We start from the raw sequence: 23853 nt of genomic DNA on the forward strand, positions 1-23853 counted from the left end.
GAGTTTGACTACTTTGGATACCTTGATTTTTTTTAATGTTGGCAACTAATTAAAATTTATACCGTTCTGGGCGACTACCCATTTGTGACTGCTTACGATTACTCAAAGCACTTCAGTGTTTCAAAAATACAAAAGCCAGCTGATCAAACACAGGTATAGGGCTTCCCTGGTGGCGCAGTGGTTGAGAGTCCGCCTGCTGATGCAGGGGACACAGGTTCGTGCCCCGGTCTGGGAAGATCCCACATGCCGCGGAGCGGCTGGGCCCGTGAGCCATGGCCACTGAGCCTGCGTGTCCGGAGCCTGTGCTCCGCAACGGGAGAGGCCACAACAGTGAGAGGCCCGCATACTGCAAAAAAAAAAAAAACAAAAAAAAAACAAACAAACAAACAAAAAAACACAGGTATAGCACTAACATCCAAGTCCAGGAAATTTTAGAGTTCAGACGTGCTTTTCTTACCCTTACGTGTACTCTGAGAAAAGACGAAAGCTTTGAGATATGCTTTACATGAATTCTTACCATGCCTGCTTGATGTAAGAACCACATGAGGTAGTCTTCCTGAATGTCCACAAGACTGGAAACCTCAGGAATATAAAATGTATCATATTCCACATGCTTCACTTTAAGATTTACCTGATGAAGAACAAAACAAGGGCAACTAAGACCCAGGCGACTGGTAAGCGGCTGCCCACAGAACATCTCGGTAGATCATTTGATCCTACTATCTCTGCATCCCTCTCCCCTCTGGTTCTTCTCTATGCTCACCTTGTATAACTTCTCCAAGAGCTTGAGCGCTGCTGTAATGTAATTGTTAAACAGTACAGGAATTAAGAATGTCTTTCTTCCTCTCAGTAGATAAACGACGGCACCTTTATAGAGGTTTACCAGCTTCGTGAAATATTTCGGGCATACCTGAGACCACCAGTTATCTTTAGAAAGAAAGGAAAGACATATTTCAACATGGGATCTTCATCAAGTATTGATGTCTTCTGCCTGCTGGCTAAAAACTGCTCCAGCTAGAAGGTAAGCATTAGTCGAAAATACAGTTTCCCAAAACTAACTTTAAAAAGAATCCATTAAAGCACTTCTGGAGAGAGTGGCAGCTGTACGGGAATCCTGGAGCTTTGTTATAAAGCTCTATTTGATTTTTTTCCTCAAAGATTCATCCGGAACGCTAATCTAAAAGGTCAGCTCCAAGGGCACATGTGGACAAGATGCTCAGGCACATATTTCGGGCAGGAGCATTCACATATCCTCGTCCTTTTAGCCCTCTTCTCAGCCACCACCTAAGTCCTGTAAAAAAGAAAACCCCAAACTTTTAAAAGTCAGGTAATAGTCCTTCAAAGATCGCTATCTCTACCTCACAGTCTATCAGAACACCTGAGACAATATGCCCCGAAGGGCTTTTGAGCTTAAAAAAATTAAGGACTAACATCTTACTGGTGCTTTCATGATTATCTGTAGAATGGTTCCACCTTCTACAAAAGGTGGAAGCAATATGGAAAAGCCAGTATTCCATCCTGAGCCACACAGGTCTCTTTGCTCATGGGGAGACCACACTCGAGTAACATCCTACTCCATATGGAACTCAGAAGTTACTGGGCTGAAGTGAATATACCTAAAAATAAAAGGTACCGGGAAAATATAAAATAAAAGGAAAAAGCCAGGTGCCAGACGTTCTGCATTTGATTAATAAAAACATCTCAGGCTCTACTCCCATGAGAGACACTCTCCAATTCACTGAGGAACGGAAGGTTCTTATCTCAGCAAAGTGTCCGTAGCCTGCAAAAATCAGTGTGGACTCAACTGTCCTAAAAAAGAAAAACAAAACAAACATTTGGTAAGTCTCCACTGGGTCATTTCCTTCCTCTCCTTTTCTGGAGACCTGTGTATCACACCACAACTGTTCATTTCACTCCCACCCCCTAAATTAGGTATAAGAGAAAAAACAACAGATGGACACTAATTCTGAGGCACTATTAACCACTAGCAAGTGTAGGAGGAGAAAAAAATAAAGTCTAATAATCTAACTTTGTGAATATGTAAACATCAAGATTAGTTTGGTGTAAATCATTTCAAATAACCTAAATAATGGTTCAATTTGTTCAAACTGCAAATTAGAAATTAACAGCAAAGAAAGAAAAGTTTTAAGTGTTAAGGATATTAAATGGCAACAAATAGATTCTTCAATGTCAATCCACCAGGAGCAAACGGTCACATGAATAAAATAAAAAGCACAAAACCTCTGGTATTCAGTGTAGCAAATCACCTAAGACTTTGCTGGGGTTTGTATCCAGCCGCAGAATGGCCATAGCCAGGGGAATAGTCAATGTTATGTAATACTTAGAATCCTGGAGCAGGGGAAACTCCGGTAGTATTAAGTAGATTCTCATTGCTTCAACATCTGGTGGTGAACTTGATAACTGAGGAATCAGGCAACTTTCAAAGCTATTTAAGATCTGCATGAGAGAAAAGAGTATTGAGAAATTCAAACACATCTGAGATCTAGTTACCTGATCTCTAAATTCATAAACTATTTGAGAGACTCTCAACTCTCATTCATTCAGTATGTACTCAAGACCCTCTATGAGCCAGGCACTTGTCTGGGCACTCAGGATACATCAGTGAAAAGAAAAGCCACAGATCTGTGCCCATGCAGACCTTACACTCTGGGGGAGCATTTCCTTAGAAAAACTTAAGCCAGAGAGAAAGTTCAAGGCAGGTCAAATTCCCAAAGTGAATATTTTACAGAGTTATGATTTATACAAGATTTCTGCCTTTTCATCCTACTTTTTCTTTTTCTCTTGAAAGTCAACTTACCTCAATGCAAAAATGCATTTTTAAGCATGCACTTTGTAAAAGTAAAAAACCATACCTGTTCTAGAATCATGGAGTGCTGAGAGTTCATTAACTTCTCAAATAACACTCTAGTTGAGTTCAGGTCAATCCCAGGGATTTTGGGACTTGTTTTAAAATGCTCGTCAATTCTAAACAAACAAAAACAAAAAATATGTATAGCACAGGGAACTCTACTTAATGCACTGTGGTGACCTAAATGGGAAGGAAATCCAAAACGGAGGGGATATATGTATATATAAAGCTGATTCATCTTGCTGTACAGTAGAAACTAACACAACACCGTAAAGCAACTATACTCCAATAAAAATTAATTTTAAAAAAATATGTAATAGGGGCTTCCCTGGTGGTGCAGTGGTTGAGAGTCCGCCTGACAATGCAGGGGACATGGGTTCGAGCCCTGGTCCGGGAGGATCCCACATGCCGCGGAGCAACTAAGCCCGTGTGCCACAACTACTGAGCCTGCGCTCTGAAGTCCACGAGCCACAACTACTGAGCCCGTGAGCCACAACTACTGAAGCCTGTGCACCTAGAGCCCATGCTCCGCAACAAGAGAAGCCACCACAGTGAGAAGCCCGCGCACCACAGTGAGGAGTAGCCCCTGCTCTCCACAACTAGAGAAAGCCCGTGTGCAGCAACGAAGACCCAACGCAGACAAAAATAAATTAATTAAAAAAAATTTTTTTTCAAGTCTTTTTTCCTTCAAGCCAAAGTACAAGGATCATCATTTCAATTTGAGGTTGTCTTAAAATTTATATGCACAGTGTTCTTTTCCTGATTTACTTTTGTATTTTTGACTCTTTCTGTCATTGTGGTACATTGAACTAGACATAGATGCTATGCCTACGTGCAAAACACATCCCTTGTGCAAACTGGCCCACTCATCAACAAATGCCAAGTTTAAAGCAAGTATTTTTTAAAAACTCAGATCTACAATAAATGCAAAGTTAATGCCTCACTCAGTTAACACAAGGGATACAATTACATTCACTCAAGGACTAATTTCACTGCTACTGTTTTTAACTTCCTAGGAACTAATCATTTTTCTAACCTTAAATTTTTCTAACCTTAGATTTGGAGAATGTCTCTTTTAAATTCCCACTCTTGAACACACCACATCTGCTAACTACAAAAGAACTATCTATTTGCAAAACAGCCTTCTGTTTACGCGTAACAGACACATTCAGATAGTTTTAATACCATCTGACATCATTGTTTTAATCTATAAAAAATAAGTTGAGTTTCTAACATTTGAAAAAAAACATAATTATATGTATTGGAATCTAAGTGGTCAAACAAGAGCTACTTAGGCATTGTTTGTTGGATCTTTTGTTACTGCCGTTCTAAAAATAAATTTGCCCAAAACATAGAAATTAATTCCAATGTCCCATATGTAACCTTCCATATGCTTAGAAGTATCTTCTGCTATGCTGTTAAGAAAAAACAAAATATTTTATCTACATGTACTTATGCTTTGTTAAACTGGATCTTCACCTTCACTGGTTTACTACGATGTAGTTTACATAAAGCAGGAGGAGAACTCCAGAAATAGCACCGAAGTCCATTTAACAAAAAAAAGATTTATGGGCTTCCCTGGTGGCGCAGTGGTTGAGAGTCCGCCTGCAGGGGACACGGGTTCGTGTCCCGGTCCGGGAAGATCCCGCATGCCGCGGGGCGGCTGGGCCCGTGAGCCATGGCCGCTGAGCGTCCAGAGCCTGTGCTCCGCAACGGGAGAGGCCACAACGTTGAGAGGCCCGGATACTGCAAAAAATAATAATAGTAATAAAAAAATAAAGGTTTTACCCACAAATCTACAGAATCCGTGATACTAAGGATGGATAGCCTAAGAAATCCGGCCAAGAGCCATCCCCAACTTTCATAAAAGCTGTCCTTCTAGAATAAGATTTCTCAACCTTGGGACTATCGATTTTTGGGGTCAGATAATTCTTTTCTGGGTGGGTGGAACTGTGAGATACTTGGCAGCATCTCTGGCCTTTGCCCACTAGATGCCAGTAGTATAATCTCCACCACTGTTAACAACCAAAAAATGCCAGTAGAGATTGCTGAACGTCCCCTGGGAAGCAAATGAGCCTGGTTGAGAACCACTATTCTAAAAGACCAACATTAGCACAATACAGAATATTTTTCCCTGGAGGGAAAGCCTAAGTATTGACTCTGAAATGAACTGGATGAGCTCATTTCAGTTGTCCTAATGATACAAGTAAATGACTTTGCAATCTTTAACTGTAACTGAACAGAGTTTTTGAAGCAATCACTTGCAACCCAGTTAGGGACAGAATTTGGGGCAGGGATGGAGTGGGACGTGAGATTCACACACAAACTGAAGTCTAGGTCTTCGTGGGATTTCATTAGCATTGTTACTGGCAGGAAAAGGATAGAAAGATGGTCAGGACTTGGGATCACCAACGATCAAAACCTATGACAAGACCCTTCTGCTGCAGCAAGTTCCTGAGGGGGATATTTGCAGAAGGGATAAGGCCTGGCAAAGAAACATTATTTACAACCTGGGAGTTCAGGCCAAATGTAATTTCCTGGTGGGTTGGGCTGGCCCTGAGCCCAAGGAGTGCCTGAAGCGTCTTTGGAACTTTTTCCCTAAATTCACTCTTTCTGAGAAAAGAAAAAACTATGGGAAAGCAAACCAAAGAAACCAAGGAGATTTTTTTTTTTTTTTTTTTTTGCGGTACGCGGGCCTCTCACTGTTATGGCCTCTCCCGTTGCGGAGCACAGGCTCCGGACACGCAGGCTCAGCGGCCATGGCTCACGGGCCCAGCCGCTCCGCGGCATGTGGGATCTTCCCGGACCGGGGCACGAACCCGTGTCCCCTGCATCGGCAGGCGGACTCTCAACCACTGCGCCACCAGGGAAGCCCCAAGGAGATTATTTAAAGAATTAAGAATTTAAGAATAAATACGACTAACATTTTGGAATACCCTGAAAAATCTTACTTTTGACTACACCAACCCTTTCTGAGATGCCGTGTCTCTCCTTGGTAACCTGCTTCTCTGCCAACCAGGCATGAATCAGCATAGCTCTTCCTGAGGTCCTCTCACTCATCATCATTGGGCGTTCCAATTTCTGTGCAAATCATTGGCTTATCCACTGAATTAAGGCCAACCACCATCAAAGAGAACAGAAGTCTTTCACGGCCTTTGCTGAGTATTTGCATCACATGTGGTTTTTTTTTTTTTTTTAAGACTCTAAATCACTTACTTTTTCTCAAGAAAACTTCCATTCCAGCAGGCTGCAGAAGATAATATCTGAATGACACCGCTGCTCAGGAAGAAAAAGGGAGGGAAGCCTTTAATAATTACAAATAAATGGTTGTTTAAGCATTAAACAACAGGGTTAGTCCTCTATTCCAGGGTTTCACTAATAGCCGCTTTTTCTTACCCAGGTGAAGCCTTGGAAAATGTACATTGCTTGAGAGAAACATTGTGTTATGTCTCAAAATGGACAAGAGCTTAAGTTTTCCTTAAGTCACGTTAAAGTAAAATAAAAAGACGGTATCAAAGCTACCAAAAGAAAACTCTTGGGCCTAATAATAATGATCTTGAACATTCTTTTCCCACCAATCATCTAAGACACTCCCCACCTCACCTCCAAAAGTGAACACAAAATAAAACCAAAAAAAGAGAAGCTGAGCTGTTATTTACCAAACACAGAAAGTATCTTTGTGAATTAATAACCAAACAAGTACTTCCTTCTACTTTGTTACCCATCTGAGAAAGAAACTAAAAATAAGTGAAATAAGTGTTTATTCCTATTACCTAGATTACATAATGTCTGAGGAAACCGCTAGTTTCTGAGGACCCAGGGTGAAACTGCAGGCAGGAACCCCGGACTCTCTTATTTAATATAAGGAAAAGGGAAGGAATAAAATATACGGTTGAGGAGGGGATCACAGCAACTTCTATTAATCAGAGAATCCAGGTCAGGAAAGATCTTTAGAGACCATTTCTTGCATCCTGTCCTCTTGTAAATAAGAAAACTAAGAATTAGGGCTTCCCTGGTGGCACAGCGGTTGAGAATCTGCCTGCCAGTGCAGGGGACACGGGTTCGAGCCCTGGTCTGGGAGGATCCCACATGCCGCGGAGCAACTGGGCCAGTGAGCCACAGCTACTGAGCCTGGGCGTCCGGAGCCTGTGCTCTGCGACAAGAGAGGCCGTGATAGTGAGAGGCCCGCACACCGATGAAGAGTGGCCCCCGCTCGCCTCAACTAGAGAAAGCCCTCTCACAGAAACGAAGACCCAACACAGCAAAAATAAATAAATTAATTAAAACTCTTACCCCCAACATCTTAAAAAAAAAAAAAGAAAACTAAGAATTAGTGAAGTGTCAAGGTCCCAGCCAAGGAGGTCTCAGTCCCCCCACCCCTCCCACCATGAGTCTCGTCCCCCAGCCCCTTCCCTGCCACCTTCCAGCCTGAGCGACCCAGCAGAACCGCCCAAAGTTAGAGGGATTCGGAGGACCGCCATGGAGGTGCTCTAGGGCATTCCCAATAATCCTCCACTCAAAAAGGTGCCACCTGGGGCTTCCCTGGTGGCACAGTGGTTGAGAGTCCGCCTGCCGATGCAGGGGAAAACGGGTTCGTGCCCAGGTCCGGGAAGATCCCACACGCCGCGGAGCGGCTGGGCCCGTGAGCCATGGCCGCTGAGCCTGCACGTCCGGAGCCTGTGCTCTGCAACGGGAGAGGCCACAACAGTGAGAGGCCCATGTACAGCAAAAAAAAAAAAAAAGCTGCCACCTGGTGTACCCAAAGTTTAGGGCCCTGGGCATTTGCTCCACTGCGATCTCTATCATAAAGCAAGATGCTTTATACACATTTCTGGGAACCGTCACCACCTAATATTCAGCCTGATTCATTCATTCCCAAGAATTAGACTCTGCAGAAAAATGGAAATGCTGAGGAAAGCCAATAAAATGTGTAAAAATGTAAAAATAAATACATACATAAATTCTCTTTTAAGAATGAAATAATCTTGCTGAAAGGCCTCAGTCCTTTAACTGTACTTTTTTCTCTACTGGACACCGAATTACTATCTCAACTGATCATTCTGAATGTGAAAATGCTAAATTACTCAGATTAGGTAAAATAAGCTTAGATTTGGGATGCGCTTTGCAATATGCATATGAAGAAAGTCTTGGAGTTAAACAATAACACTGAGTTTTCTTAGCAGAAAGGCCAGCTCAGGCCTTCATCGGTCAGGACTGAGATCCAAACAAGGGAGGCTGAGGAACACGTTCTGTGAGAAAACGGGGGAACAACCTATGACGTTATCCGGGTCTAAGGGTACCGAATCCTGAATAAACATGTGCCCAAAAAATGCTTCCCTGAAATGTAAAACTCCATTTATATTCACAACCTGAATCTGGAAGTAGGGAAAAAAATCACTAAGCTAGGAAGTTCCCACACACTCTGAAACAACATGAAAACATGCAACCACATACTTGATTGTATTTGCATTGTTGTGTTCTGAGAGTTTCTGTCTCCAAACTGCTATGGTTTCATCATTGATTAAACTGGTGTAATGTGCTTGGTTCATCATCCTGAAGTCGACGGCCGGAGAAGAATTCTGAAGGATTAAATATAACAATAAAAAAGAGAAACCATGTAACAGCATGGATCTTTCCTCATCTCCCTCTCCCCGCATATTCCCCACTTTGGGTTGCACTTACATACAGGAGCTGGGGTGCACTGCCAGATCCTCCCACCCTTCAGAATGGAGGCGCTCACTCCCCCAGCTGCCGAGAGTGTGCACTCCTGAGGGCTCCCAGCTGTGCTGCCCTGGGCTAGAGCTTCGGTCCTTTCCCACCCAGCAGCAGGTGGGGGCATGGTACGAGGACCCAGTCCCCTTGCCTCCGGCAGGATTTAAACCTGTAAGATTCCTCTGGGAAACAGACTCTGAGCCTGAGATTTCTGTTCAGGGGCGGGGGTGGCTTTAGAACCACATTTCCTTAGGGATGGAGGAGGCAGGACTGGGCCGAAGGAGACGCTGAACTGCGGCTCAGTGTAACAGACCTCAGCCAGTCCCACGGGGAGCTCTGAAGTTGGGATGGCCCTTGAGCACACTCCCCAGAGAAACCAAACCAATGTGACTTCTTCAGGCTTCTTTCCCGCTCTGCTGTGACTCACCGTAACATCAAGGCTTACACATTACTAATCATTTGCCACAGCTGTTGACCGAACTCCAACAAAATGTATTATAAAAAGTCAGAGTCAGTGACAATCTGTATCGCAAACCATCCTTGAAAACTTAATGCCTCTTAATGCCTTGCTCAGAGTATAGAGCTATAAACTTATAAGAAAGGTAACAAAAAGGACATGTCAATCATGGCCTTGAAAATCCCAAATGCTGCCCACCACTGTACTGCACGTCCTTTCTTCAGTGAGATGAAAAAATAATAATAATATAAGCACTTCTATTTCCTAAAATGGCTCTTTTTCACCTCAGTTTCCCCCCATCCTGTTGTTGATCTAGAACTAAGAAGAAGTTGGGAGTGCTTTATGCCTCCTGTTCTTGTCACTATAAAGGAGGAAAGAAGTAATATGAAAGCATGAACCAGATGATCACTTTTTCTCCTTTGCACCTGCACATAAAAACACAAGTTTCTGAGTAAATTTTCTTGGTTATCTTCTCAGAGTTATGAGTTTAGACATCATTATAAGGGGAAAGGAGAAGGGCATGTAACAAATCAGAGACGCTCGTCAAAGTGTATGATCATCTGTTCTTGATCATTATTTTACGAAAATGACCACAGACATCTATTGAGAGAACAAAAGGCATCTTGGATTACACAGAGAAAACCTATAAGACAGAGCAGACACTTGAGAACACACAAACAAGACTGCCTCTCCACCATGGTCTTGCAACCCACTGTCGTCATGTAAATTTTAATTACTTCCCCCATTCAGAGGGGTAGCTGAACAGACACTAACACATACTTACAATAAAATATAAACATAGAACTACTCTGTCAGTCTTCATTGCAAGTCCAATAAACCACAGATGCCTTGGATGCAGTGCAACCTCAGAATCACACAAAGACTCAAGAAAAAGCGTCGATTTTCCATACCTTCGAATTACATACAGCCCCAAAAGAAAAAATTGGTCTAGGTCGGTGTTTCCCAACCGTGGCTGCACTTTGGATCACCAGAGCTTTCAAAAATCCCAACAGCCAAGTCACACTCTAGACCAGTTAAATCAGAATCTCTAGAGACATCAGCATCTTTTTAAGACCCCTAGGTCTTCGTCAATAATTATGTAATATCTTTGTATGGTGACAGACGGTAACTAGACTTCTTGTGGCGACCATTTTGAAATTATAGAAATATCAAATCACTAGGCTGTGTACCAGGAACTAAAATAGTGTTATAGGTTAATTATACTTCAAAATCAAGCAAACAAACAATACGTTTCTAAGTCATATTCTATTTTTAGTTTCTTTTTTCTTTGTTATCTTACATTTTTAATGCATACAACTCTTGCAGCTGTTTAAAATTTAACCTGGAAAATTTAATTTCTCCAACAATATGCTACTTCCACTTCCTTCTCATCAACGTTTTGTTCTCCAGTCCCAACAGTGTTAATTACAGTAAATTTAAAAGCCAAGTACGAATATCAGATACCATATTTACAAAAGAAATGAAACAAAGTTTTATGTTGAATTTCACAGGAAAATTGAAGTTGGTTAATCAAGCCAGTTTCATAGGGAAATGAATACTTCAAACTCTACTACTTGTGGACACAAAGTTATCCTGCAGAGATTCAGGGCTTTTCATATTTCGCTCTATTAGCATCTTAAAGGAACAAAGAATAGTCTCAGCTTTTCTCAAGGTTTCTCTGTGAAGCACTGAAGCTGGTCCTAAGATAGGTCTAAAGCAACAGTTCCAAATCACCCCAGATGGCTGCACTCAACAGAACTTTCTCCAGGATCCTGACCTGGAAAAGAGCTAACTGTCAGTTTCAGCTGTCCAACCTGCAGCCTCAGACTCCACCACAACCTTTAATACCAAAGTCACAGAATGATACTGACTAGAAGGCAAGAACATCGCGTATTGAAAGTTGGCAAAGTATCAGAGAGAGGCGGAGAGTTTCCAGCAGCGACAAGGCCCCTTGTGTCCACAGACCCTCATTTTCTTTCCAACCTATTCTGATTCCTTTGTCATCACCAAGGGCCCTTCCCTGCTCCTCCAGCGAAAGATAAGGATCCACGCACTACAGACCGCTGGTCCTCCCTAAGTGCTTGTTGGATAAAAGCAAGGTGGACAGGGAAGGAGAGGGGTAGGGAGGGAGAGAGGAGAGGAAGCCTGAGAGCAGGGCAGGGGGTGGAAAGCAGGAAACAAATCTGTGCTGATTTCAGACTGACATTTCTCGTCCAGAGAGGGGGGTGAATTAAAGCCCTGTCACAGATACCTGGCCCATGTTCTCCACAACCTTCAGTCCTGAAAGAATGTCATTCTTCCTGACTTACCCACCACAGTGATGCAGGAGACAACCTGAGGGAAATTTTAGCGTGGTGCTACGAGCAGATGATAAATAACAAAGGAGAGCTGAATACCGTGGCATCTCTTATACTTCGTGTAGACTCGATCACATCGAACCAACCCAGAGAGCTCTCAAACACCCAGCATTTGTGGCTACTTAACCGGGAAGCAAAGAATGGAAAGTCAAATAATCCCAAAGTAAGTACGAACTCTCTAAGGTCTCCTTAAATCTCTTTTGGGACAAATCCAGATATAAATAAATAATGTTCAATTATAAATTAGAACTCTGTGATTAAAATACCAAGAAAATTATTGGCACCTCAAGGAAGCAAAATGGAGATGACCTCAAGGTTTAGTTGGCTTATTTTAATATAATAAAATGGATAGAAACAAAGAGTAACGTTGCTCTCATGTAATTATCTATTAAAATAAATACTGGTTCACCGTTATTCCACCCACAAAGTAATAGTCAAAAGAAAAGTTTACCTCATATTTGGAGCAAAGTACAAAAGTCTGGTCTCCTCCAGAGAAGATCTGCTTAACAATATGATATTTAAAGCGATCTGTCAAAAAAATTTTCAAGAGCATAGTTTTCAACAATTAACGTTTTTCCTTGATCCCCTTTTCTAATATTCCAAAATGTGCTTCAGAACGGTTTCCTATCCATTTAATTCTGTCCGAGAAGTAAGAAACCTCCTCCCCCGGCTCTCTTCCCAGGACCGTTTCTACTTCAGTTAAAACTAAACATATAAGACTGTATCTTCCACTCTAACCCTCCCTGCCTCCCTCCCACTGCCAGCTTGTCCTGACCTCGTTTCTGTTTTTCATTCTAAGTCTGTCATGCCACTGCCCTGAAGTTTAAAAGAGTCACTACCATAAACCATAACGTCTGCTAAGAAATCATTCGGCCCCTGAGGGTGGCGGTCTGCAGCCCCTCCGGAGGACCTCCACATCCTACCCCAGCTCTGCCTCCCATCATACTGCGCCCGTGCTGACACACCCCTACCACCACCTTGCTTTTATTTCTAGCGCACCACACTACCTCCTACCTCCACGCCTCTTCCTCTGCCTCCCCCAGTGCACACCGTATTCTCCATGAATGGCGCCTCCTAGAGCATAACTGGAAAGGTGCCCCTGGAATGTGCAATTCCATGGTACTCACCACTGCCCACCCACTCACAATCCTCTACCTGGCTAACTCCAAATCATCCTTTAAGACACAGCTCAGACTTCCTCTAACCGGAATACTCCTTGACGCCTTCCTCTGTGCTCCCACATTACCATGAAGGTTCCTAAAACCACAGCATTTACATGACAAATTGAAATGTACCTACTTTGGCAAACATCCAAGCACAGATTTACGATCACATAAGTTATGCGGTAATTAAACTTCAAAAACTTTGTGGTTTCAAATTAACCTATACAACGTTTGAGTTTTTTACATTGGCGTATTTCTTAAATATATGCATTCCTAACATGCGTACCATGCCTTAGAGAAGAAGAAATTTACAAATGATTCAGAAGAGGACACCAAGCCATTCTTTCACTTTGGGTAACATCACCTAAACAAAATCTTGTTTAGTTTACATTTTAAGTTCCACTACATTTTTAGATGCTCATGTGTTCCTTTCATAAATATTTATTCAGTGAGAAGTTTGTGCCAGGCCCTGTGCTATATGCCAGGTTTATAAAGAGGAAAAGACTCCATCCCTGTACGTAAGTTTCTTATAATCCAGCAGGGAACTTACAATTGTTACTGTTAAAATAAAATTCTGATCAAGCCAGAAGTGTGTCATTTTATAGCCTTCAAAATCAGAATTAATTAATTATTAAATCACACTTCTTTCTAATGACTCTCCAGCTGCATTTAAGCTTCTGGATTTATTATTTCAAGTCACTCTTACTGAGTGACTGCCTTATTTTGATTTCTAATGAAATGGAACTATTTTGAAATGAAACAAAATTCCACTATTTTTTAAGAGAAGGAAAAAATGGCATGAAAAGAAATCATGTCATGTTTTGACCAAAATAGCAATCATAAAGGAAAGGTAACACAGTACAAGCGTTAAGAGCACAGGCTTTAAGACACAGATATAGAGAACGAACTAGTGGTTCGTTCGAACTAGGGCGGGCAATATAGGATTAGGGCAGGGGAGGTACAAACTACCGGGTATAAGATAGGCTACAAGGATGTGTTGTACAACACCAGGAATATAGCCAGTATTTTGTAATACCTGTAAATGGAGTGTAATCTTTAAAAACTGTATAACATTTTTAAAAATTAAAAAAAACAACACAGGGCTTCCCTGGTGGTGCAGTGGTTGGGAGTCCGCCTGGCGATGCAGGGGACACGGGTTCGTGACCCGGTCTGGGAAGATCCCACATGCTGCAGAATGGCTGGGCCCGTGAGCCATGGCCGCTGAGCCTGCGCGTCTGGAGCCTGTGCTCCGCAGTGGGAGGCCGCAACGGTGAGAGGCCCGTGTACCGCAAAAAAAAAAAAAAAAAAAAAAAAAGAACACAGGCTTCAGAATGAGGCAGACCTGGTTTTAAATCCTGTTCCCCGAATCTGTATCATCTTGGGCAAGTTACTTAACCTCCTTAAGACTCAGTTTCCTCATCACCAACATGGGGATAATGACCACTAGGTTCTTAAGGTTGTTTTCAGGGCTCAGCGTGGTTACAGAACTCGGTTAAGCGCTCAATTATCAGCAACAATAATAAAATGTATACGGCACCATCAAGGTCCTTAGGGCCAAAAGGACATGTTTTGCTTTATTCTCTAGGATCTCAACTACAGAGCCTCATGCATAGTGAGTACTCAAATACTTGTTGATTGACGTTCAAAGAAAATATCTCACATTCATTCCTTCCACAAGACCTCAAGGTAAAAAATAAATACGTGTTCTATAAACAATTGTTTTTAGCATTTAAAAGACCATTAAATTCTAATAAAAAAAATCACTCTTACCAGCTCTGGCTGAAAGCTGGCCGCTATGGGCGGCCCAGCAACCCTTCACAGGAGACGGGCACTTGACATTACAAGTGTGTCCAGTTCCTAACTGACCTCTTTCTCCACAACCAAATGCATAGATGAGTCCAGAAGAAGGCACAAAGGCTAGGGTGTGTTGTCTGGGGGGAAAATAATGTAAATTAACGCATCAGCATCCCTTCTGATACGGGTTAATACACACTCTGACTTTTTACTTCCACGTGTGAGCACTGCACATCCTAGGGCTGCCCCTTGTGTTCACACGCGCCTGTTTTTTTGCAGCGCTGGCTCTTCGTAACACCATCTTTCCCTGATAATCTAGGTCATCGGGATGATGGCAAGACTTCTTGGAAAGAGCTGAAGGCCTGCTGCATCTGGGATGAGTGGGAAGAGGCGGGGGGGGGACCAGCAAAATTTCCAAGACATTCTTTGAGGCTCTCTCACTTTCCTTTCTTCACGTCTCCCACACATCGTGCTATTCTTTACCCCAGGAAGCCTACTGGCCCCAGGTGGCTCTGCTTCTCTAAAACCCTTCCTCGCCACACCCTGCTCAGATCGGACTCTCGCCAAACTTTCACCACAGGTGTGCATGCAGTTAAGATTTCTTAAAAGGATGGTGGCTGGGTCTAACCACATTCTCCATCACTACAAAGACATGATCCATTTCTGGGTCTTAATATCTATGAGGAAGCTCTTAGGACCACTCACCTGCCACAGGCGATCTGAGTGACTTCACTGCCCATCAGCTCCAGAACTCTTCTTGGATTAACCTCATCATTCATGGAATCATGTCCAAGTTGCCCACAGGAACCAGCACCAAAGGTAAACACACCTCCACTCTAACAAGGAGCAAATACCACATGATTGCACTGTGTCTCTGAGTTTGCGTACACTCCTTTAGCCTCTGGACACAAAATTCACATCACAACGGTCTGTATAAGAACGCTACGCTCGCTTGATACTTAGCCAAATCACTTCTTTGGAATATTGATTAAATGGAAAAACAATTTTAAAAGAACTTAAGACTACACCTTTATGGAATAAAGACAGTACTGCTCAAGGGAATGGGTACCATCTATAAATTCTGAAAGTTGTTTAAAAGTACAACGATGTGTTAATAAGAAGGAAAACAAAAAAAGAAAAAGACAGGTGAAATGAGATGATTTTGCACAATCATTTATATGTAAAAAATTAAATGCTCCACAGATTCCTTGGAAAGTAAGATCTTTTTAGCAGCTGTACTTGAACAAATGCTAAGGCATTTTATTAAAGTGAATCTATAATAGTATTTGTTCGACATGAAAATACCTTTTCATTCTCTCTAGATGTAACTGTTTTAGAAGCAAAAGAAATAGGTAGATAATTTTAAAACATTAATTACATTGTTCTTTTTTACATATATTTAAATGGCTTGTTTTAAAAGAACACAGAAGATTGCTATATATATTTGAAAGTTATATATACATTGAACTATTTTTTTAACACCAAAAATATATATATTTTTTTATTGGAGTATAGTTGCTTTACAATATTGTGTTTGTTTATACTATACAGCAAAGTCAATCAGCTATACGTATACATATATCACCTCTTTTTTGGATTTCCTTCTCACTTAGGTCACCACAGAGCACTGGGTAGAGTTCCCTGTGCTACACAGTAGGTTCTCATTAGTTATCTATTTTACACATAGTATCAATAGTGCATATTTGTCAATCCCAAGCTCCCAATTCATCCCACCCCCGTCTTCCCCCTTGGTATCCATACGTTTGTTCTTTATGTCTGTGTCTCTATTTCTGCTTTGAAAACACCAAAATATTAACAGTGATTCTTTTTGAGTTAGAATCCTTCTTTATTTAAGAAGGATTAATCCTTCTTAATCCTTCTTTATTTATGAACAGGAACTACTTCCATAATAGAAAAAAATCACTTTAAGAACAAATTTATGCCAAAGAAATGCCAAAAGGGTCAGGCCAGCTTAGCATTTTCTCTCTCACAGTGGCATTCTAGAATCTTTTCTGAAAGGGTGTATTTTTCCCTGATATCAGTCTCAGGAGGTTGAAGGACATACCCTAAACACCACTAGCTTCCCTTAATAATAACTGATTTGAATGTATTATCCTCATATTTTTATTTTTAAAATTTATTTATTTATTTATTTATTTATTTATTTATTTATTTTTGGCTGTGTTGAATCTTCGTCGTGGTGCACAGGCTTCTCATTGCGGTGGCTTCTCTTGTTGCAGAGCACGGGCTCTAGGCGCGCAGGGCTTCAGTAGTTGTGGCGCGCGGCCTTAGTGGCATGTGGGATCTTCCCGGACCAGGGCTTGAACCCGTGTCCCCTGCATTGGCAGGCGGAGTCTTAACCACTGAGCCACCAAGGAAGTCCCTCATATTTTTAGAAATTCTTAAATCTCACTGTGGCTCAACTTGAAGAAAAAGATACTTTTGTGTTGGACTTGCCTGGTGGCACAGTGGTTAAGAATCCGCCAGCCAGGGCAGGGAACACGGGTTCGAGCCCTGGTCCGGGAAGATCCCACAAGCTGCGGAGCGACTCAGCCCACGCGCCACAACTACGGAGCCTGTGCGCCTAGAGCCCGTGCTCCGCCACAAAGAGTAGCCACCGCAATGAGAAGCCCTCACGCCACAACGAAGAGTAGCCCCCGCTCACTGCAACTAAAAGAAAGCCTGCGTGCAGCAACAAAGACCCAACACAGCCAAAAATAAAATAAATAAATAAATTTATTTTTAAAAAAAAAATACTTTTGTGCTACTTTAATAAAGGTCTTCAGGGAAGTATGGCTGAATTAATGTCTGACTCCTGTTACTGGGGAGCATTTCATAGGGATACTGGTCATAGGCATTTAGCCTGGGAGCAGGTGTCAACTGGAATGGGGCAAGGGTCCGTTTTCTTGAGCGCCTGGAGGCTGACCACCACTGGAGGGAGGGAAGAGTGAGAATGCAGATGGTTGCTGAGAAGGGACACAGCACTGGACTATTTTTAGACACCGTTAACTGCTCTCTCTAAAAGGCCCTATCCAACCAACCAAACCGTGATAAATAGGCATTCACGTCATACCCAGCACCAAGCGCCACGGAACAAACTGGAATACTCCAAGCCCCTTACTTTAGTGAGCACTGCCGTGTGCTCTTCTCCGCAGCTGATATAGACGACTTTCTGTGTTCGTAGGAGCTTCACGTGGCAAGGAGACTCTCGATCTAGAATGAGAGAAATAGCAGTGTCCCTACCATTTGCCTCTGAGACGTACACAGCTGTCTTAGCCTGAATTTTGGGTCCCCCTGGACTCCTGACTCTCATGTTCCACTTCCTGCCTGAACCTCCACTTGCACGTCTAACAGATGCCTCATTTTTACCGTATTTAGAACTTAACTCATGGGTTCCCTACACTCCCCAGTTCTTCCCACCGCTCCGCCCCACTCCCCATACATAGCTTTCCTCATTTCATAAATGCGACTTCACCCTTCCAGCTTCTCCCCTTTCTTTCAAACTACACATCCAACAATAAGCAAAACCAACTGGCCCACCTGCAAAATATATTCAAGTCCATCTTTATTCCCACTACTTCCAAACTAGTCTTCCAGCTTCCCCCGTGGACCCACGCTAGGCAAAGTTAAACTGGATCACTCTTCTCAACACCTCGGTGTCTTCCCTGATTTCACTGACAGAAGCCAAACTCCTTAGCCTGCCCTTCAGGCCTTACATAATGGGGCCCCGCTAGCTCTCTGAGCTCCCGTCTTCCGGTCACCCCAGCCCTGAGCACACCACAGATCCTCCTGCACCAGAGCTTCTGCACACCCTGTTCCCTCTGACTGGAACAGTCTCCACCCAGCGTATCTACACGTCTCCTCTCCGACTTGACTTCCTACAGGGCTCTGCTCAAACATCTCATCCTAGAGGCCCTCCTTGTCCACCCTATATGAAATAGGAACCTTTCCTCTCAAAGTCTGTGACGTACTGTAGACTTACTGGTGTGCGGTTTGCGTCTGCCCACTAGCAGGCAATCTCTGCTGAGCCAAGGGTATTCTCTGTGTTGGTCCCTGCTATACCCTTAGTGCCTGACACGGGGCCAGCACATACAAGCTCGTCAGGAAGCACGTACTTAACAAATGAGGTTAAGAGGGCCACGTGAAGACGTCACCTACCTTTCTCATCACTGAGCCCGAGCTGCCCCGCGTTATTCATCCCCCAGCCGAATACGGCTCCCGAGAGAGACAGGGCAAAGCTGTGGGCCCCTCCTGCAGTCACCTGTGCCAGCGGGATCCCCTCCAGGGACCTCACCCTCTGCGGGCTGGCTTGGGAGGGGAACTCCTTCCCCAGACCCAGCTGCCCATGGCTGTTCTTCCCCCACGTGAAGAACTGGCCATCTGAAATAAGAAGAGGATAACTGGTATTACCAGAAATGATACAAGTGCCACCCATAAAAATAATCTTGTTAGAGCACCAGGGTTGCCCGGTAGGCTCATCTGTTAGTGCCCTCCGGCCGCAACACACACACACCCAAGAGCAAGGGAGCAGACACACTTCAGGCTGCAACCAAAACTCCCACGTGTCATGACAACAGAGATACGCTGAGCCTTATCACCCTTCCAAGGCTATTAACACTTATGCAAAGAAAAAAGTAAATGTGTGAGTCAATTCAGTTTTGAATAGGCGATTACCAGGCTTTGATCCACTAAGCAAGGTAAACGAGTTCTGACCACACCAGGACCATGAGAGACCCAGGACTTCACGGGGTCCAGCTAGGACCCGGACGGCAGCACAGAGAATCAAGCAGGACCTGTTAGTGCCGACTTCCCCTCAAATGTATCCTAACAAAATACAGCATTATTTGCTGGCTTAGGTTTTTCTAACTCCATCTGCTTCGTTTATTTGGGAGCTTCATGATGGACTGTAACGCCATAGTGAGCTCTAGCTAAGAAAAACCAATCTTCTGCTCAAGAACACGACTGACGTACTGTTTCCTCTTCACCCTCCCCCGAGAGACAGTTGGAGCAGCAATGATGACCACCTCCTTCATCATCCAAACCCCGAGAAAAGTATGAGCGACACAAAGGCTGTCTGAGAATTGCTGCTGTCCAACAGGAATGCACAGACCCTGACTAGCTAGTTAAAGGTATTCAGTTAGATAACATCACACAAAAATGCAAAGAGAAATGGTTCTCAAATTAACAGAACATTAGCAGAGATGTACGTTACCAGCTGCAAGAGCCAAGCAGTGCCAGTTGCCACAGGAAACTTGCAATATCGTCTGCTGGTTCAGCTTCTGTATTAACCTAAAACAGAAAAGACTCTCCTCTTAAGAAGGGCATTCACGAACAACGACCGGAAATATTCCCAACTAAACAAAACAGTTGTAATAAGTAACATCTTTCACAAAAGACTTCTTAAAATCAAACATATAACTTACATGATATAATTCTATTAAGTCTTTCACTAACCTCCTGTCTCTTAGGTAGCTACTGTTTAAAAAAAAAAAAAAAATCTGCACCTAAACCCATTACCATAGCCCTCTGTTAATTCCCACCTTGTCCTCTCCAATTCAGGGACGAAAGGAGTAAACTACAGAAGAAAGATCCGTAAGAACACGGCTAGTATCTAAATGGCTTTCAAATGAGGGCAATGCCATGATTCAGCGATCCCACTTCTGGGTATATATCCAAAAGAACTGAAAGCCGGGATACCAAAGAGATATTTGTATACCCACATTGATAGCAGCATTATTCAAAATGGCCGAAAGGTGGCAGCAACCCAAGTGTCCATCAACAGACGACTAGACAAACAAATGAGGTATATACCTTTGGAATATGTATACAACAGAATATTCATCAGCCTTTAAGAACAAAAACTCTGACACATGCTACAACATGGATGAAACTTGGACATTATGCTAACTGAAATAAGCCAGTAACAAAAAGACGAATACTCCATAATTCCACTTACGTGAGCTATCTAGACTAGTCAAATTCATACAAATCAAAGTCTAACAGTGCCTGCCAGTGGCTGGGAGAGGAGAAATGGGGAGTTGTCATTTAATGAGTACAGAGTTAAATTTCTGCAAGAGAAAAAAGTTCTGGAGATTGGTCGCACAGCAACGTGAATATACTTAACACTACTGAACTGTACACTCTAAAATGGATAAGATGGTAAATTTTATGTTATGTGTATTTTACCATAATTTAAAAAAATTAAGAAGGGCAATGCCTCCAAAACTCTGATTCCCTAGGATGATAAAGAGGAAGATCATATGATAACTTTTTTTTAGGGTATGCGGGCCTCTCACTGCTGTGGCCTCTCCCGTTGCGGAGCACAGGCTCCGGACGCACAGGCTCAGCGGCCATGGCTCACGGGCCCAGCCGCTCCGCGGCATGGGATCTTCACGGACCGGGGCACGAACCCGTGTCCCCTGCATCGGCAGGCGGACTCTCAACCACTGCGCCACCAGGGGAGCCCCGTATGATAACTTTTAAATCCCACTGCTCTGCTTGCTCGTGTCAAAGACAGAGATAAGAACAGTACCCATTCACAGGGTTGTGGTGAGAATTAAAAGAAAAAATTCATGCTTGGCACTGCCCAACAGAGGTGGACAGCCTGAGAATATCTGCTGCTTCCTATTTTAGTAATTCACAAGTTGCCGTCTTCCTCTTCATTAAGTGTATGCCGTGGGAACAAAGGAGTCAGATGGGCACACTTTCGGGAAGGGGCATTTTAGAAGACAGACATCCAATAGGCGAGGAGGGGGTGATTTAGAGTGATAGGTAGATGTTGCTTTTGTTAATGGTTTATTTTCTCGGATCTAAAAAAATTTATAAAATAGAGTTCACATATGCATTTAGTACCAAACAGAACCCAACTATTTTTTATTGTAGATTGACATGCAGTTGTAAGAAATAATACAGAGATCCCTTGTACACTTTGTCCAGTTTCCCCCAGTGATGACATTCTGCAAAACTGCAGTATAGTATCAGAACAAAGATACTGACATTAATATAACCTACCAATCTCATTTATGTTTGGGTTGGCCAAAAAGTTCATTCAGGTTTTCCCATAGGATGTTACAGGAAAACCCAAACGAACTTTTTGGCCAGGCCAATATTTCCTGTTTTATTTGTACTCATTTCTGAGTTTGTAGTATTTGTGTCACCTGTGTAGGCTCAGGTATCCAGCACCATACTCAACGGTTCCAACACCACAAGGATTCCTTTTGTTGTACTTTTATAACCACTCCTCCCCTCCCCCATTCGTAACCCCTGGCAACCACCAATCTACCCTCCATTTCCACAATTTTGTCATTTTGAGAATGTTCTATAAATGGAACCATACAGTAGGTAGCCTTTTGGGATTGGCTTCTTTTTCACTCAGAATAATTCCCTGGACGTTTGTCCAAATTGCTGCATGTATCCATAGCTTGTAGAAGCCCACTATTTTTTTAAATTGGAAAATGTAATATTGCCTTGGGTCCCAGTGTCTCAGAACCTTATGCGGCAACAGCCCTTTTTCCTGGCCAGCTTCCACTCAAATTCCCCACACTCCTCCCTTTATGGGTCACCATTACCCTCAATACCACCTCCACAATCACAGTTACAGAGAGGAAGCAGGTCAAAAGGACAAGGCAAACAAGAAGAAGTTATACCCTTGAGGCGGAGAAAGCGGGATACACATGCACAAGCTATACTGTGTGTTACCTACTCGTCTTACTGCATCCTCCCAATAACTTTGTAAAGGGACACAATACTACGTAACTCCATTCTTAAGTTAGGAAATCGAGGCCTAGGTAAGTTCAACAATTTGCCCAAGGTCATTCACCTAATAAGTAATAGAGCCAGTACTGGAATCTGAGTCCATGTGACCTCGAATCTATGTTACTTTCCACAATACTAAGGTATGAATTAATGAATTTAATTAAGTTATAATATGAAATTATACACAAACTAAACCCTCAGAAGTCATCCATAATTTAGACATGACTAATAAAAATAATAACAAACTGCTACTCTAACACAGATTACTCCATTTTTAGAAATGAAATGCCACTAAACAGCTTTTCTTGAGTCTTTGGACCTCAACGAATGAAATACTTTTGTCATTAATGTTATAAATCTTTTCCTTAATATTACAATTTCGTAAAATATAACATCCCCCTTTTTTAAATTTCTACTCTCCCTCTTCCCCCCAAATTAATTTTTGGAAGTAATGAACCCAAGACATTACCTGTTCTAAATCAGGAAATGGAATCAAATCATTCTTACCTCCCTGTTCCTCTTTCCCCTAAAATAGCTTTTGATTAAAGAGACAAAAATCTAAGGGGAAAAAAGGAAGAGGAAGAAGAAGGTACTGTCCTTTAAAAGGGACAATAACTGGGCAGGGGAGGAGATGCATTTAATAAACACACTTGTACTGAGCAATGCGTGTGCTGGAGCACCCTTAGCAATGAGATGCTAAAATAAATGATCCAGGTCTCCTGGCATCAAGGGCTCCCAGCTCTGTACGAAAAATAGTTATCAAATGAAAAATTGCAAAGAATGTGACAAGTACTGCAATACAAGGAATGTTGTACACTTGCAGTATAAAGGAGCAGGAATTAAATGAAGGAAATAAACCAGTGGTCTCTCTGATCATTAAGAACCCTCAACAAACAGAGATGCCCCCTCTCCAAAACATCCACCTGAAAGTAACTTCAATATTTTACACATTTACTTAGCGGTGAAGCATCTGTTACGTATTTAGCCAAATCATCTAAGATTCAGAATTAAGTAAATACTTAAGGGACTAAAAACCATTGTATTAGTACTTTTGTGTTAAACAACTTATGTATATTTGGTATTTTAGCTGTTGGTAATGCTTAAGGTAATTTGGCCTGTTATTAGAGTATCAGGTCAGCCTTGTGATTCTATTTTAAAGTGACTCATTGAATAATTGTTTTAGGTTTGCAATTTTAAGTTAAAGGTTTGTAAGTCCAGCAATATGAAAAGGTGTTTTTTTATTCGAACATTATTGAGTTCCAAACACTCTGCCAGCAACTAGGCTACTGGAATAAATAAAGTACAGTTCCTGAACAACTCACCTTTTTTAACTGGAGACAGACACTTCTATAAAGAATGACAATTTTTGTGACAAGTGTTATAACAGTATAAGGCATGACAGTGACACAAAGGAAACAGCAATCAAAAGAAGACAGCAGAACCCAAACCAAGGAATCTAACAAAGAAACTAGCAGGAAATAATAGTTACAGCAACTGAGTCTTACCTGGGTACTGCCACAGAGTCCTCGGTAGTCATGAGTCCTAGTTGACCATCGCTCCCTGCGCCCCAAGAAAACAGCTGGCCCCGGTCACTGAGGGCCAGACTGTGGGACTCACCACACGCCACGTGGACAATATGCTGATCTGCCAGAGCTCCAATTTGCTCTGAGGGAAAAAAAAAAAAAAACCAAAGGAGGAAAATGTAAAGCCCAGAAACAGGAATTACACAGAGTTAGCTTCCTAGGC

General features: G+C 42.5%; 1 protein-coding gene across 10 annotated transcripts in view; it reads right to left on the minus strand.

The window, feature by feature from the left end:
- The window catches only part of HERC3 (HECT and RLD domain containing E3 ubiquitin protein ligase 3), a 139367-nt gene that overhangs the window by 70221 nt on the left and 45293 nt on the right, over positions 1–23853 (minus strand). For 8 of the 10 annotated variants that reach the window (XR_013828185.1, XM_079920396.1, XM_079920394.1 and 5 more), the window contains 13 exons: positions 23613–23772; positions 19565–19641; positions 18511–18732; positions 17474–17565; positions 15058–15188; positions 14329–14489; positions 11847–11923; positions 8324–8448; positions 6086–6145; positions 2874–2985; positions 2268–2457; positions 764–927; positions 518–631 (listed from right to left, as the gene is read on the minus strand). Coding sequence is in view for 8 of the 10 variants with exons in the window: in XM_079920394.1 (XP_079776520.1) it covers positions 518–631; positions 764–927; positions 2268–2457; positions 2874–2985; positions 6086–6145; positions 8324–8448; positions 11847–11923; positions 14329–14489; positions 15058–15188; positions 17474–17565; positions 18511–18732; positions 19565–19641; positions 23613–23772 (1685 nt within the window). In the remaining 2 variants the exon portion in view is untranslated. Of the gene's footprint in view, positions 1–517; positions 632–763; positions 928–1059; positions 1292–2267; positions 2458–2873; positions 2986–6085; positions 6146–8323; positions 8449–11846; positions 11924–12386; positions 12653–14328; positions 14490–15057; positions 15189–17473; positions 17566–18510; positions 18733–19564; positions 19642–23612; positions 23773–23853 lie in introns of those variants that run through there. The other 2 variants (XR_013828186.1, XM_079920393.1) reach the window with 2 other exon arrangements.

This window comes from Stenella coeruleoalba (assembly GCF_951394435.1).
Source record: "Stenella coeruleoalba genome assembly, chromosome: 4".
Taxonomy (NCBI): domain Eukaryota; kingdom Metazoa; phylum Chordata; class Mammalia; order Artiodactyla; family Delphinidae; genus Stenella; species Stenella coeruleoalba.